The sequence below is a fragment of the Glycine soja genome, chromosome 17 (genome assembly GCF_004193775.1).
Source record: "Glycine soja cultivar W05 chromosome 17, ASM419377v2, whole genome shotgun sequence".
Taxonomy (NCBI): Eukaryota; Viridiplantae; Streptophyta; class Magnoliopsida; order Fabales; family Fabaceae; genus Glycine; species Glycine soja.
In genome coordinates this window covers 6,904,063-6,921,186 of record NC_041018.1, presented here as the reverse complement: position 1 = coordinate 6,921,186, position 17,124 = coordinate 6,904,063, and the positions used below count along the sequence as shown (strand labels likewise).

Sequence of the window (17,124 nt, the reverse complement as noted above, 5' to 3'; positions counted from 1 at the left end):
AAAGTTTTTTGTCTCTTTATTTTGTCAGGATTAAATTTAGGTCTTTCTCACAAATTCAAAGTGAATAGTCAAAGATATATTTTCATCTTTGATGTCCTAAACCCACGCGTAGTTCTTAGTAATTTTGCATTATAAGTAATTGATTCTGATATACATTTATCATAGCGAGGAATAACTTTAATTGTCCTCGTGTGACTTGTACTTCACAATTTATGTAATACCATTTATGTTCTGTACTTCATTTGCATTGCTATTGAATTGATACACAGCAGCTCCCACAAAAACCAGACATGTCCGAGTCGGAAGTAGCAGGTCAGAGGTACCGTGTGGGCTATGCTCTCCAAGGCAAGAAAGTCGAAAGCTTCATTCAACCCTCACTCCTCGATCACGCCAAACAACACAGCATCGATCTCGTCCAAATCGACCCCACCGCACCCTTACAACAACAAGGTCCTTTCCACTGCATCATTCACAAACTCCACACCCAACACTGGAAAAACCTCCTCCAACAATTCTCATCCAAACACCCAAACACCGTAATCATCGACCCTCCCGAGCTGGTGGATCGCCTGCACAACCGGGTTTCAATGCTCGACGCAGTGACCCACTTACAATTTTCCCTCGAAAACGCCACCATTGGGGTTCCAAAGCAAGTGGTTGTGAACGAACCCAAATCCTTCGATTTGCACAAATTCGAAGAAGAACAGGGCTTGCGGTTCCCGGTGATTGCGAAACCGCTGGCGGCTGACGGCGGCGCCGGCTCTCACGAACTGTGTTTGGTTTTCGACGAGGAGGGACTCCACGCGTTGAGCGTTCCCATGGTGCTGCAAGAGTTCGTGAATCACGGCGGGGTCGTGTTCAAGATTTACGTTGCTGGGCAGCGCGTGAATTGCGTAAAGCGCAAGTCTTTGGGTGACATAACGGAAGAGAAGCTGAAAGTGTTAAGGGGGTCGCTGCCGTTTTCTCGTGTGTCGAGTTTGGGGGTTGAAGACGAGGGTGGCGGCGCCGTTGAGGACGCTGAAATGCCTCCGCAGAGTTTGGTGGGTGAGTTGGCGAGGGGATTGAGGGAGGCATTGGGACTTAACCTTTTTAACGTTGATGTCATTAGAGATGGTAAGGAACCGACAAGGTACCTCGTTATTGATATCAATTACTTTCCCGGGTATGCGAAATTGCCCTCTTATGAGCCTTTTATCACCGATTTTTTGTTGGACATTGTACGCTCCAAGACTGCGTAGTGCGTAGGCAAATAGTTGAAAGTCCGAGGATGATCGATGATGTTATTACACATTTACACTGTTGTCTAATCATTTTTGTTATGCTGTTTTAAAGTCCTTCCTCTTTTGTATGTCGTTTTCGAGAATGATATTGATTGGTGGTGTTACTTGATAATTGATATTGCACCTGTTATATTTGATTTGGGGTGTTTTGATCATTTGAAGTTTCACTAGTCTCAACTGTAGTGTCCAGTGCCCTTGCATAAAACTTGGTTTGGAACGAGGATGTTAAATGTACCACATTCATTTTTGCTCGGATAACTGTATTGGTATGATGAATCCCTTGCCTTCGCTTTGGAACACTCCAAAACCCACTGAATTGATATTTTTCTAAGATAATTTCTCGATTCATTTTTAAAATATTTGACAAAAAAACATACTAGTCCATCTAAATGCAGAAACCTCATTTTTATTTTTAGGAACAGTAAATTCCAGTCTTATTAATCCTAGGCATCGTTTATTCGCCTCTCGAGTTTTTTTAATGGTCAAGAGTCTTCTAGACCTTGTCTTTCTTGATAGTACCTCAACTCGGAGTTCCTTCAGAATCTGGTTCTATGCTTTGCTACTTTATGCATAAGCTTTATTCTACTACTCCACCATGAATTTTCATTCGTCTATAATAAAAAAGAAAATAATCTTTTTGCCATGTTGTCTGCACTTAATTGAACAATTCCACATCCCCCAGGTCGCGCCTGCCATACGGATCTTCAATTTTCTCCGGTTTTTTTCGGCCACGCTTTAGGCAAGAAGATGTTCCATCACGCATTTATACATTGTAAAGTAAAATCTGTAGTTGAGATTAATTTGGACACACATCTTGATTGATTAGTTTAAAATTAATTTTGTCAAAATCAATTCTACTAATTTTAAAACAAAAAATATAGAATACCCTTACACTTGAGCTTCATATTAGTCAAGGACACGTTATATTTTCATTTCAAGATAATAAAGTCGAATTGCAAATTCACCAAATAAAAAGAAGAAAAAAAACAAATATATTACAAAAATAGGACTTCGGGAACAAAACTTGTGAAAATATCATGCTATTCACTTAATTGTATTGGGGAACTTTCAAACATTCAAATCTGCTTTATAGCATTCTTACACATTTAATAATGCAGTACTACTAAATACAAACCGAGAAGATAACAAACCATAGCTGGCATTTCAAATATTTAGTTCACAGAATGTGAATACTCTCCAGCTAAGTCCAACCCAAAGTCTCAAGTGAAGGTGCTCTTCGATAAGAAACTGATTAAGAATAAACAAACAAACAAACGGTTGTTTTCGTCATCATTCTTTCTATATATGAAAGAAATCATGCAGTGGCAGGCTTCTCTTCTGTTGCTGCCTCTCCGCTAGCAGTTGCCTTAGCACGCTTAGCTTCATAGTCTTTAACGGCCGCTTTGATAGCATCTTCAGCAAGCATGCTGCAGTGGAGCTTAACTGGTGGAAGTGAAAGATGCTTTGCAATTTCACTGCAGGACATTGCTTATTTGCCACATCAAGATCTCAACAACAAACCAGAACTATCCATCATGAAAGCATAACCAAAACTATAACTATTTTGCCATGATGCCTAAAGAGGATACGTTTATCTGATAAAATATGTATCTGATTCGATTATTCAAAATTTTTATAGGGTACCATATATACACATATAAATATGTATACAAATTCATAAAAGATAATAAATTTAAAACGTACTTCTTGGATATTACTAAATAAAATAAAAATTATAAATCAGTCTTGATAAATCACTTCCCATCGTCTACAAATAGGAATAATATATTAATATTAATCTCATTCCTTTCTTGAAATTATCCTTAAAGAGGACAATTTCCTTTGTTGATTCATCAAGGGACAGTTTTCTATGTTTTTAATTATAGATGCTTCTATGACTTGAATAGTTGTATGTAGTAATTGAATTTTCACAACATTGAAGGCTTGGATACTTCACATATATGTATGTGTGAAATATCCAAGAGTATTGGTATAAAATGCATATTGGATGCAGATATATGAAGTAAATTAAAGTGTTAGTGCTTGATAGACTATCTGGCAGTACTAAACTCCTAAAGCCAGTACATAGCAAAGGACAAAAAAAAAAAGCAAAAAAAAACAGAAGGTGTAAGTAATTCTGAAATAAGCTACAAGCAGAGGCAAAAGTGATCAGCACATACTTAAAAACAACACATCTTCAATCACTACCCCATCGCTCCACAAAGGTTTTTCTTTTATACAAAACGTAAGCTGTGTTCTGTTGTCTTACCCAGAAGATTAGCACAACATAACAAACATAGATGAATATAGTATATAAAAGTTACTGTAAAAAAATATAAAACTTTACCCTATCCAGTGTTATACTGTTATCCAATGCATCATCAAATATCATATTATGCGACATTGTATCTTAGAGAAACACTACATAAGTGTATGTATAATGTTATGTATACTTACGTATTTTTTATAGTCAGAACTTCCTCCATTTGCCTTCCCTTCACCCACTCAGTAGCTGCATATACATACAGATACATCAGAAACAAGCTCAATGGTGAAAGAATAGAACAAAATGAAGATCAGAAAACAGAGAGCAATGTTCGTTACCGACGGAGGAAGAAGCAATGGCGGAGCCACAGCCGAAAGTTTTGAATCGAGCATCGACGATTTTTCCGGTTTTGTCGTCGACCTTAATCTGGAGCTTCATCACATCGCCGCACGCCGGGGCCCCCACCAAACCCGTCCCCACGCTCGGGTCGTTCTTGTCAAACGATCCAACGTTCCGGGGGTTGTCGTAGTGATCCACAACCCTCTCGTGGTACAGCCTCGCCGGAACCCTAACCCCAAACAACGTCGTTTCCAAAACCCTCTTTGCGCCCACTCTCAGCATGTTGATTTGATTTTTCCCTTCACCCGACACGAGAGAGAGGAATGCCACGAAAATGGGAAGGAAAATAATAACAACTCGCTTATTTTATTTTGTTTTTTTTTGCAAGGAACTAAATTAATTTAATTAATAAAATTGTGGATATGAACCGCTAACTAGGAAGATGCTTTGCTTAGAGTTATTTTGGGCCTATTCTTAATTTCAGAATGGGCTGGGCTCTTCCAAGTCCCTAATGGGGCTGTTGCTATGCGCACTCTGACAATTGCTGATACACCCAGCAAAACAGTAAAATTTCATTTTCACCCTTCCATAAAACTGATACGAATTGATGAATCCATAAGCCCAATGCGAATTGTCAATCTATAAGTCTCATATGGATTGGTAAATATGTAAACCCAATACAAATTGGTTAATCCATAAGTCTCATATGAATTGTCCAATCTGTATATAACCAATTGATTTAATAGGTCAATTATGTTATAAAATAATTAATATCGTTATATATAAAAATAAAAGTTTTAATATATATTTAATGCACATGTAAATTTAGATAATAAATTTTATGACAATTAATTTTGATCTAATAATTAATTTGTTTACATGTATGATTTTTATGAGGGCAAAAAATGAAATTTCATAGTTTTTCTGGGTGTACCACCAATTATGATGGGTGTGCATAGCAACAGCCCCTAAGTGCCGTTGTTTCCTGCACCCATTCTAAAATTCAAATAACGCTCATTCTATAGAATTGCAAATGCAGGAAGTAGGTTGTCATGGGTCCAGAATTGCAAATGTTTGTTGACCAAAAGAAAAAATAAATGTAAATGTTTTATTAAAAGGGTGACTTTATGACTTCTAATAGTAGTATAGAGCATCGTGATGAACAAAATGGTAGAAACTAGATAGATGAAAAATAATGATAATTTTAATAATATAACTAGACAAACAAGAACAGTGATTTTTTAGATAAATTTGAGAAGGAGATAATGCACCAACCAGTAAAATTCTATAATAGATACTAAATTTGAGTGACAATTAGGAGTATACGAAGTTTTTTTTTAAGTGATAAAATAGAAAGACACCTTAATACTATTAGATTATGACTATTAGCAAAAATCCACCTAGAAGAAGTATACAATTTTTTTTTATGCGTCCGAAAGGTAAAAGCAGATTACAAACGAAGTCTCACAACTCCAGCTGCATCAGCTAAAAATGACAGATACAACTGGGTTGGACAAGATGGCCAGACTAGAAAGGAATTATCAGAAGTAAAGGTTTAATTAAGTATTTGGGATGCTATATATTCATGATTTTCCACGTGTATTAAAACTTGTATGTTCCATTCCTGTTGGTTAACGTATCAAGGTTACAACAAATGAATTTCATTGTGTATATCATCACACCTTAAGGCCATGTCTAGAGAAGTACAGTGGTAATGGTCCAGATCCAGCTGGAATTCATCGTCTAATTGTTTATAAAAAAGCTCAATTATGACTTTTTTTTTTATCAATAGCTCAATTATGACTAAACCTACTAAATCTACTATAATTGTACGCTTCATTGAATTAGAATCATTATTAGAATCCATGTATCATCGAAAGTGTCTCGCCTTATCTAAATGTTAGGATCACTGGATCAACAAGCAAGCGAAAGCATACGTGTACGGTTTTCCCACTGCATTACTATTATTATTTACTGATTGATGTTTCCTTACATGTATGATGCACAGCTGCCTAGCTTTCTCACTTAAGCCTGATATGTTGTTTGTCATTTGTGCTTCAGATTACTTTTTAAAGGTAAATATTTATTTTTAAATTGTAAATTTGGTCCCTTATAATTTAATTTATAAAATTAGTCCTTTAAATTTTTTATAATTTTGTTATTTTATTTTTTAATTTGAAATTAGACGTTGATTGTTAATTATTTATCTTGATCTCATGTATCGTGTTTTTATTAGATGTTGACTGTCATATATCACATCATATATCGTATTTTTATTAAAGGTTTACATTAATTAATTAGGTGCACGAAATTATCATCCAATAAAAATATGACACATGACGGTCAACGTCCAATAAAAATGTGATACATGATCGTCAAAGCAAACCATCAACACTCAATATCCTATTTGGAGGTTGAGGATTAAAATAACAAGATTATAAAGCAATTTTGTTTTTACCATTGAAAACATATTTAAATAATCCCACTCCCTTACCAAATTGACTGAAAATCGTCTAACATAATAATAAAACCAATGACAACTATGTCTCAGCTACCTGAAAAATCAATTAATGTATAATTATTTTAGTTTAATTAATAATTTAAATTTAAGCTATCGGACTCAAACAAGATTTCAAATAATTATATTGCATCTAGTGCTCCGTTTGTAACATTCAAAACCAGTGGCATACATATATAGTGTTGTGCTTCTAAGATCGTCATTCTTTCAATGGATTCCAGAACGTGAGAATCCAACAGAGCTCATACCTGGATGAAAATAACCCTTCTCGATCTCCAAACTTCGGACTTGAGTCAAAGCGGAATATATATAATATGCAAACAATAGTAATAACAATTCCCAATTGACATCACGCCATTAATCTGCACTATTTGTGTGGAAGCGGAACCAGTAAGCCCCACTATCCAATTTGAGCATTCATATCTATAATCATTGGCTGACATCTAGCGACATGCTTAAATTTATATAGAAAGCACTGAATAACTTTTTATTACAAAATAAATATTTTTACTTTTTAAATTCAAATTCATATTAAAACAGCAACAACTTGTGTTAAATTTACTTTTAATACTAGGAAAATAAAACACCGTTGATAATCTCAATGTGTTAACTATACTTACATTAATCCACTAATTTTTCTTCGTGCATGCATGCGTATAGTATTCTTTTTCTTAATTATATTCTTTTTACGGTACGAGAAGAATGATAAAATTATTAAAATACTTGAATAAATTATTATAACTATTTTGAGTATGAGTGTATTAGGTAATTGTGCTCATCATCACCTAACTTATATTGTTTTAAAAAGTCACTTTTTCAAGATGTTCATAATCACAGTACAAATTACCATAGATTTCAATTAGAGATTACATGGAGATCGAGTCCTGTTAGATACGTTTGGTATTTTTAAGATCATAGTTGATAGAGGAACCTTTATGGCTTGGAATTTAGGCAGAAGAGGAGAATTGAATCCCATACCTCCATACTTGATGAGATTGGAGAATAACCGAATCAAATATATATTCTCTAATTTTTTTTAAAGAGTTTAATCTTTTAGTGTAATTTCTACGCATTGACTTTGTAAATTATTAGTCAGTTATAAATCATGATGGATATCACTTTTAAGGAAATGAATCCTCTACAATTATAACCGGATGAGATCTTAGCCCTTCAATAAGTTCTATTAATATAGTAATATATTTCTATTACAAAGTAGATGTTTAAAAGAATTAATGGTGAGATTTTGACATTTGAGAATCTTAAGTTTCTTTTTCTAGTTGAGATGATTTATTTATGATTTTTAAGATAATTATTATAAAAAATAAAATTTTCAGATTTGTAATTAGCAATGTAAAATTCTTTTATATTATTCCACACATAGATTATTTTCTCTCAAATTTTAGAAGAAGAAAAAAATAAGGCACAACTAACCATGTAAATAATTTTTGTCAAAAAAAATAATGCAAAGAATTATTACCCTATTAGTCAATAGTGTTATATGATTTTCACTCTAATTAAGTAATTGTTATCATATTATGAAAGTAAATGGTAATTACTTCAATTGAATAATGATAATTAAGGAGGAGTTATTTTATTGAAAGGATAAAAAAAAAGGAAAGCTAATTTGATTCCAGAACAACACTTGAGCTATCACTTCTTATTTATTTATTTAAGACTATATATCTTTTATAGAAATTAATACTTTCAAAAGTTAGAAATATATATAAAATGATAAATTAAACTTTTTTTAAGCAGAGTTTATTTTCAGTAAAAAAAAAAGAGAGTAGAAGTTATTCTTTTCATATGCCAGGTTTTAGTTGGAGATCTTAAAAGAATGATGTGCGCTTACATAATTTACTATTACATAATATTTTCTCTTTACAGAATTTTTTTACTTGTTAGAAAAAGAAAATGGAAAATCAAACCTATTAAACAGAGACTCACGTAACAGTGACGTGTGTTCAAGTGACTGGTAGCTGCTTTGGAAGTTACGGATTTTTTAATCAAAATTAAGAAAACCTGTTCCATTCTATAGATTATTGTGCGATGCGAGCTTTCACAGATACGTATCGGATATTCGGATTTGGGGCTTGGTTTTCGAAGGCTCTCTTTCGTACGGCTTACCTAATTTTGCAGCCAGCGAGAACATCTCATTATCTGACCGAACTTTGGAAGGTTTTGTTATTGCAATTTGAAATTTAGAACATAAATATTATTTTCTGTTATGAGTTTAATATATATGTATTATAAATATTTAATAGCGATTGGTGTGACTTTTTAAGTGATTCTAATATGCATTTTTGTTGTGACATATGAATTTTTAAGTGGTCTTATGACTTTTTTATCAATGAAAAAAATAAAGAATAACGAGAAAAAAAAATTATATCCTAACAAATGTTACACCTAAGGCATCAATTATGAGAGGTCAATCAAAATCAACCTTCGTTGAGGACAATAAAAAACAACCCTAATCAAGATTTCAAGGTTGGCCGTAAATCGTCCTCACATAAATCCTTGGCCTTGGTTAGTAAAAAATAACCCTAGGTTATTGTTGGAAAAAATAACAACGGTTGAGATAAGCTGAAAATAACCCTAGCTTAGGTTGGCCAAAAACAATTATGTCAAGGTTGACTGAAAACTGCCTTGGCAAAGATTGACCAAAAATGTCACGATTGAGGTCAACTAAAAATAACCTTAGTTGAGGTAGATAAAAAAAAATCACATTGAGGTCATCTAAAAATTACGTTGGTTGAAATCGGTTAAAATTAATCCTAGAGAAGGTCAACCAAAATTAACCCTAACTAACTGATTTCAAAATATATATTTTTAGACAATTGAAAAAACTTTCTTTTTAAAATAATATGACCCAAACCCTGACCCCATATTAAGTGGGGTTGTATGGGTTGGGGCCCTGTAATGCTCCTCATTAAAGGCTAAGGCTTGCTAGGACCATTATGGAGGGTCAAGTGGATCGGCCCGATTGCCATTTTGATGGCTCTACCCTTAATGATAAATTGGAGGATCATCAACACATTTGATTTACATTAAACATGTTTAAAGTGTGAATTTCACACAAGAAATAACTTATTGTAAATCGTAGTATAACTCGACATTAATCCATTATCTTAGAATCTCAAATCAAACGCCAAAGTGAGGAGCCCCTAGATTTCCAAGAGAGCTCCCTAAGTAGTCACATGACAATTAAGTAACTTTTAATCTCCATTAATTTTTCATATATATTTTTTATTTTTTTTCTAATATTTATGTTATTAGAAATATTCATGATTTATGCTATTTTACTAACTTGACTCATATGAAAACTAATTTTAATAAATGTAAACTTTAAAGCAACATACTAACTTTCTACTGGATTTTAATCTATATAAATAACTTAATATAAAATTAAAATTGATTAAATATCATGATAACTGATTCTAACTTACAGCATTTCCCACTATATTCGCAGGCAAGTTCTTAAAGGTAAGAACCCATCTAACTTGGTTCACTATTACAAGATGTTGACGTAAATGTCAGTGTGAAATCTGTTTTTATATAAGAATCCGTTTTTAACTATTAAAAGATAATTAAGACTCATTTTTCTACAAATATAAAGACACGTGATAATTTATGAGACCCATTTGAAGTTTTTAAAGAGTTACGTCATTAAAACGAAAAAGTTACTAAAATTCTTTAAACTGATATGATTTGGTAACATCCATTTTAAAAAAAAGTTAAGAACCTGCAATGATGTTCGAGGTTGAAGATGCTCTTATGCTATAAACTCTCTTAGTTGTCGCTGTATTGGAAAATTTTAAGTAACTTCAATTAAATTTCAGCAAGTTATTTAGAAATAAATATACCACCAGTGTAAAGTGTCAGTGTAGGTCCAAAAATGAATGCGTAAATATTTAATAGGATAGTCAAATTCTTAATGTGACACAACGAAAAAATTAATTTTTGAAAAATGAAAAATATAAGTATAATTTTTAAATATGCAAATATTGAATATTGTGACACTTTTTGTAAATTCAGGAATTAAATTTATTTATTTATTATCTTTGAGAAACCAATCAGTGCACAAATTAATTTGACTATTTATCTAATTTAATATTACATCCTTTAATAAAAAAATATAAACGAATTATTTTAGGTAATAAAATATCTTTTTTATGTGTGCCGGTGTTTGCGTCACACTTCCATTTACGGTTTTGATTCGTCTTATGCTACTTCCACTTCAATTTTCATTCAGGAATCAGAACTATTATATATGCATGAGATTGCTCAACACAATTCTCATTCACATGTCACACAAAATTCTTCAAATTGCAGCGTGCGTTTCTTTGCTTACTTCCTTGATAGTTCGTATTTACTCATGCTTTGCTCGTTCACTGCCTCGGAAACTGTTACTTCTTTCTCTGCTAAAGTGCTTTCAGTCACAGCCTTAGCGTGCGTGCCTGAATCTTATTTACCTTAACCTCTTCACGTCTTTATTAGTACTACATCACTTTAATGTAACTGCAGTCTTTTTTTCTTGTCAAAAGAAAAAGCTTTTTTTTCTTTCTTAATACCATTTCTCTTTCCATTTAATGTCCAACTTGTCACAAGTGTTCTGAACCATTCCCATCATGGTTTCAGTCATGGAATCTCGTTAATCTTGCCTCATACACCCATCTGTGTCTAGCTTTTTCATATTTAACGGCTCTGTTTGTGTTCTGTCTCAAGCGTTTCTGAGTTGTAACTAATGCAGCTTGCATTGATGGGTTTCCGTTAATTTGTTTGGATTCTTCTCCAAGACTATACCTTTAGAACTAAAATTTCAGTTTGAATGTAACAAGTGTGCCATTCTGCCTTGTAACTGGAAGGTTGCAGTTGGGATTGTTCACGTTTGTTCTCTCAGAATGATGGTTATATGGAAGGTTTCTGTGGTAAGAAAGTTAAAGAGTTTTTTTGGATCTTGGCTTTGTCATGGTTGAACTCTACTACTCTTCATTTTTAGCTTAAGGAGAGTGTTTGTTTTTCTGGCTTGGTAACTGAAAACAAAATTCTCTTATGCTCTTGAATTCCACCTACCCGGGTGTTTTTTTATTCATTTGCTAAATTAACTCATTCTTTGGTTTTTCATAACAACATATCCAAAACATTTTCATTCTTATTGCAAATGTGAATTCATCATCCGGATTCCTTTATTCGTTTTCTGGCCTGGTGTGCTACTACATCCATTTTTTCTTGCTTTCCTATTTAGGAAGATTAAGGCATGCAGGTTAATTTATCTTCTCCCTGCTCGAAGTTTGGTTATGGATACTTTAACAAAGCAACTTTAATCACAATTTTCCTCTAGACTCCCTTGAAGTGATTCACCATCTTCCACTCATATCTTCTGCTCCATTTTCTATAAACCAAAACTTAGACCAGTATTCATCCCTTGATATTCTAATACCTTCATGGAAGAAACATTTGTTCCCTTACGTGGGATCAAGAATGACCTCAAAGGAAGACTTATGTGCTACAAACAAGATTGGACTAGTGGAATCCGGGCAGGCATCAGGTTTGTGGTATAAATTTGCAGATTCTGATATTTCAATCGGACTATGGATAAACTTCTTCATAAGTACTTATAGGAGAAGAAAATAAGATGGTATAATAAAATAAAATTCTTCTATAAGTTAAAACTAACTTATGCTTAAACTAATTTTTAGAAGCTCTCCCTTTAAGCTTTTCCAAATGCTTATTTTATTCTATGGATAAGCTAATTTTAGGTTATGGGAGTTTTTTTTTCTTTTCATTTTACCTTCTTTTTTTCTTGTCTTATAAGTGCTTATGGAAAAGTTTATTCAAACAGGCTAAGCTGCCTCAAGTTTGGAACCAAAAGCCACCTCCCTTCCAAGAAATTACAATATAATACATAACTAATGCAAATGGCATAACAAATTAAAAGTTTGCCTCATGAAACTGGGAAGAAGATTTGTCAAACTTTTAATTCTGATGTTGTGTGATATAGGATCCTTGCCCCAACAACATATATATTTTTTGCTTCAGCAATTCCAGTTATCTCTTTTGGGGAGCAACTAGAGAGAAATACAGGTAAAATACAATACTTTTCTGGTTTACAGTCTCTTCCTTTTTGGAATTTTTGTGGTTTTGGCTGAGAAATGCGTCATTGGTTATATTCTATAGATGGAACTCTAACGGCAGTGCAGACCCTTGCATCAACCGCACTATGTGGCATTATCCATTCAGTCTTAGGAGGGCAGCCCCTCCTCATACTAGGCGTAGCCGAACCAACAGTTCTGATGTATACATTTCTGTATGACTTTGCAAAGGACAGAAAGGATTTGGGGCACAAACTATTCCTGCCTTGGACTGGATGGTATCTCTTTATTTCCTTGAGTGGTTGGTTATTTATTTAAAGGAAATTACTGTTGAATTGAAGCAATTTTCTCCACCTTTTGATTTTTAGGGTGTGTGTTTGGACTGCTGTGTTGCTCTTCTTGTTGGCCATTCTTGGGGCATGCTCCATAATCAACAGATTCACACGCCTTGCAGGAGAACTATTTGGTCTGCTAATCGCAATGCTCTTTATGCAGCAGGCTATAAGGGTGAGTATGCAACAAACATGGACAATTTTTCTGAAGTAATATATGAAAATTAGATATTTGGATCATATATAGGTGTCCTTTATTTACAATTACCAAAATTAAAACTCCTGTTTAATAATGTCAGCAATCTCTTTCTTAAAGGGACTAGTGGAAGAGTTTGGTGTGCTCCAGTCTCAGAGAGAAGGTACCAATCAGATTGCACTCCAATCCTCTTGGCTGTTTGGCAATGGAATGTTTGCTTTGGTTTTGTCATTTGGCCTTCTGTTTACTGCACTTAGAAGCCGTAAGGCTAGATCTTGGCGATATGGGGCAGGTATTGGTTATACTTCTGAATCCTGATGTAAAGTTTCAGTAATGAATTTGATGCATTACAAGATATAGTTAAGTTTGTTATGACTCAGATAAACCAGTTTTGTGTCCTTAGGTGCTGGCTCCTTCAGTCTATTTCCATTTTTTAGCATTAATTCAAAATTGCCTTCTGCTGACTAGTTTTTGCAGTAGAAGTTGTTTGTCTGATTGACATTATCATTCTAAATTCTAATAAATATGATTATGTTATAGGATGGTTGCGGGGATTTGTGGCTGATTATGGAGTCCCACTAATGATTCTTGTGTGGACTGCTGTGTCCTATATACCAACCAATAAGGTTCCAAGGGGAATCCCAAGGCGACTTTTCAGTCCAAATCCATGGTCTCCTGGTGCATACTCAAATTGGACTGTAATTAAGGCATGTCTGATTATTTAATGTAGATATCATTCTCACAGTAGATGATAGATAATTCCACTTAAGGAAAAGCCAAATTGAGAAAATAGGCTATGCATTGATATTGTAAAGCATTTTTACACTGTTATCTAATCATAAATCACTATATATGACAAGTTTATTGATTTTTTTAAACACTATCTTAAAAGTTATACTAATGATGATTTTTTATTGGTTTTCTGTGTAAACGTTTTTACAATGACTGTGCATAGCCATTAAACTCAAGCAAAATTCTAGCTTTCCCCCCAGAAAATCATAGTTCTTTGCTTATTTTTCTTGCCTTATGCAGGAAATGTTGAATGTGCCTCTCATCTATATTATTGGAGCATTTATACCGGCAACTATGATTGCCGTGCTTTACTACTTTGATCATAGTGTTGCATCACAACTTGCCCAGCAGAAGGAGTTCAATCTAAGAAAACCCTCATCTTATCATTATGACCTTCTTCTCTTGGGCTTCTTGGTATGTTATTTCTCTGAAATATTTTGGAAATTAATTTGCAATATCAGTGGATGCCAAGAGATAGCCTTGTGTATGGACATCTAGCAAATAGTTTCCTTTTAAAATCTTATTCATGTTGTTTGCCAGACCATACTGTGTGGACTTATTGGAATCCCTCCATCCAACGGCGTGATTCCTCAATCTCCAATGCATACTAAAAGCTTAGCTACTCTAAAACATCAGGTAATATAATTTTCTTACATTTAATATTTCCATGGCTCAACTGTTAATCATGAATCCTTTTGGTAGATAAATAATTATTTTTGGCAGAGTTACCAGAATCTAACCATCTCTTTCATTCAGATTTTTGGTTTTATAACCTTCTTGGATCCTGATTTGATTATGCATGCTACTAATGAAAAGTAACTATCAGTTTCATTGAAACTAAAGTTATCTTACCTTTCATTATCTGCTCTTGTAGTATCATTTCATTTCACTAGTTTTTCTATATGCAGACAAACTTGTAAGTTGCTTCATTATAGCTAAGCTAACTGTCAATCATTGCTATTTGTTTTGTTTGGAATAGCTCTTGCGCAATAAGCTTGTATCTGCTGCACGAAAAAGCATGCAGAAAAATATGAACCTGTGTCAATTATACCGAAATATGCAAGAAGCATATGACCAAATGCAGACTCCATTAGCCCGCCAAATACCACCTGCCCTGGTAAGTATAATCCTATGATTTCCAATTTGACTTGAAATTTGTTATCTCTCTCTCCTTTATCCTATATATTGTTCTTCAAGCAGGGGCTAAAGGAGCTGAAGGAATCCACCATCCAACTGGCTTCAAGTCATGGATACATTGATTCCCCTGTTGACGAGGCTGTTTTCGATGTAGATAAGGATGTTGATGACCTTTTGCCAGTTGAAGTTAAAGAACAGCGCCTCAGCAATCTGCTGCAGGCATTGATGGTTGCAGCTTGTGTTGCTGCTATGCCTCTCTTGAAGAAGATACCAACCTCAGTGCTTTGGGGTTACTTTGCTTTCATGGCAATTGAAAGCTTGCCCGGAAACCAGTTTTGGGAGAGAATACTATATCTTTTCACTGCTCCAAGTCGAAGATACAAGTATACCTATGCTCATAGTCAATGTTATGAATTTATCATTTGCATGGTTCCTAGGATTCATGGATTTGAATATGGAGCCAAAAATTTCTTCCTGCATCAAATTCCTACTTTTATTGCATAAGAATCATGCATTCGTTGTCATTTTTAGAATTCTACTATCTGTTTATTTATATATTTTTTACTAAAAAATATTGATGGGAAGTAGTTGACCTGTTGGGATTATGCTTATTCCTAGACTCCTACGAGACATATCCATGTTAAGATTAACATGTGTTTGCTTGCTCATCTTTAGCATTATCATTACATTTTATAATGTTGAAGACGATGATTCCTTTTTCTTTTGTCTCTTTACTAGAGTGATGGAGGAACACCATGCAGCCTTTATTGAGACCGTGCCATTCAAAACGGTTGCCATGTTTACCTTATTCCAGACAGCTTACTTGCTTCTCTGCTTTGGTCTAACCTGGATACCAATTGCTGGGGTCCTATTCCCATTGTTAATCATGCTTCTAATCCCAGTACGCCAATATTTCCTTCCCAAGTTTTTTAAAGGAGCCCATCTTCAAGAGTTAGATGCTGCAGCATACGAGGAAACGCCTGCTATTAGTTTCAACTTGTCATTCGATGTAGGTAGTTTGAACCATTATCAAATTAGCATGAGAGGTCTTTCTTTTAATTCGTTCTATTTAAAAGTGAGAATGTCAACATCCTCCAATTTAGTCCTTATCATTAGCCATTAGGTTTATGCATGGATTGATTTTCTTTTTCAAACATAATCATTTTCTGACTTGCAAAATAGCTTTCTTTGGGTTTTTGTTGTGTGGAGTACAAACTCAGCCAGCTTAGACCACAAGAGATTCATATTCTGCCTAGAATTATATTACATGTATCAGTCAAAGAATCTCTTGTTCACAGATTAATAATGTTTATACACCTCACAGGATTCAGGAAGTCAGACAACAACAGTCAATAATAATAGTGGGGAAATTCCGGTCGAAATAATTACAAGGAGTCCTGGAGAGATCTGCCTCAATAAAAAATGAAGGAATTCAACTCCAACATCATGTGGAGACACTATACCTGCTTATGGAAATATCTCAAAGGATTCACAGCTCTCGAGTAACTCAATTCAGAGGGGAAAGCAGCCTAGGATCAATCATGATCATTAAGGAGATAAAGTTCAAGAAAAGTACTAGTCCACAGCCATCATTTCTGGGACAATATTCCAATGGTTTACCTTCAAGCTAATATGGTATCCTTAAGTCTGATGAAAATAGTTTTAAGTAGTGCACTAGAGGTCCTGAGCTTGATTTATGTAACAGAAGTCATCTTATAGATGTTTTTGTCTTTGAGTTTGACTCTTCTTCCTTTCAATATTTAGCATATTGACTACATTATACCTTAATACAAAATGAGCATGGGTATTTTCAAGTTGATGGATAGATGGTATTGAATCTAACCGTCTTAGGTTTATTTATATAAAAAAAGCAATGAAGGGATTCGGAAACAAAGATTGTGATAAATATTTATGTTATTGTCTTTGGCTAAATAAAGCATTGCATAGCTGCTGTGAATCATAAACCTTGCTTTTCAGCTGATTTGTTGCCAAATTTACTTGCATATGTTCTGTAACATATGTAAATGGTTTAATTATAAATTTATTCCTTACACTTGACACTACTTTTTGTTTGTCCTTACATGAAAAACTCTATTTTAGTCTTTACATGAAAAAATATTGCAAATTGGTCCCCACTGTTAACTAAAGTTATGATGGGGTTAAGAGTATTTTTTA

General features: G+C 33.9%; 2 protein-coding genes and 1 pseudogene across 2 annotated transcripts; 2 read left to right on the top strand and 1 right to left on the bottom strand.

Moving 5' to 3' along the window:
• Window positions 1-152: 152 nt before the first annotated feature.
• On the top strand, window positions 153-1,435 carry LOC114393824 (inositol-tetrakisphosphate 1-kinase 1-like). Its single transcript, XM_028355283.1, has one exon. The coding sequence runs from the start codon at window positions 291-293 to the stop codon at window positions 1,236-1,238; it is 948 nt and encodes a 315-aa protein (XP_028211084.1). The 5' UTR covers window positions 153-290; the 3' UTR covers window positions 1,239-1,435.
• Window positions 1,436-2,293: 858 nt separating this feature from the next.
• Window positions 2,294-4,239, bottom strand: LOC114394246 (iron-sulfur cluster assembly protein 1-like). Its single transcript, XM_028355919.1, has 3 exons — window positions 3,885-4,239; window positions 3,738-3,792; window positions 2,294-2,755 (listed from the first exon to the last, which is right to left on the bottom strand). The coding sequence occupies exons 1-3, from the start codon at window positions 4,165-4,167 to the stop codon at window positions 2,596-2,598; spliced, it is 498 nt and encodes a 165-aa protein (XP_028211720.1). The 5' UTR covers window positions 4,168-4,239; the 3' UTR covers window positions 2,294-2,595.
• A 6,450-nt stretch (window positions 4,240-10,689) lies between these two features.
• LOC114393958 lies at window positions 10,690-16,774 on the top strand (annotated as a pseudogene).
• The last annotated feature ends 350 nt before the right edge of the window (window positions 16,775-17,124 follow it).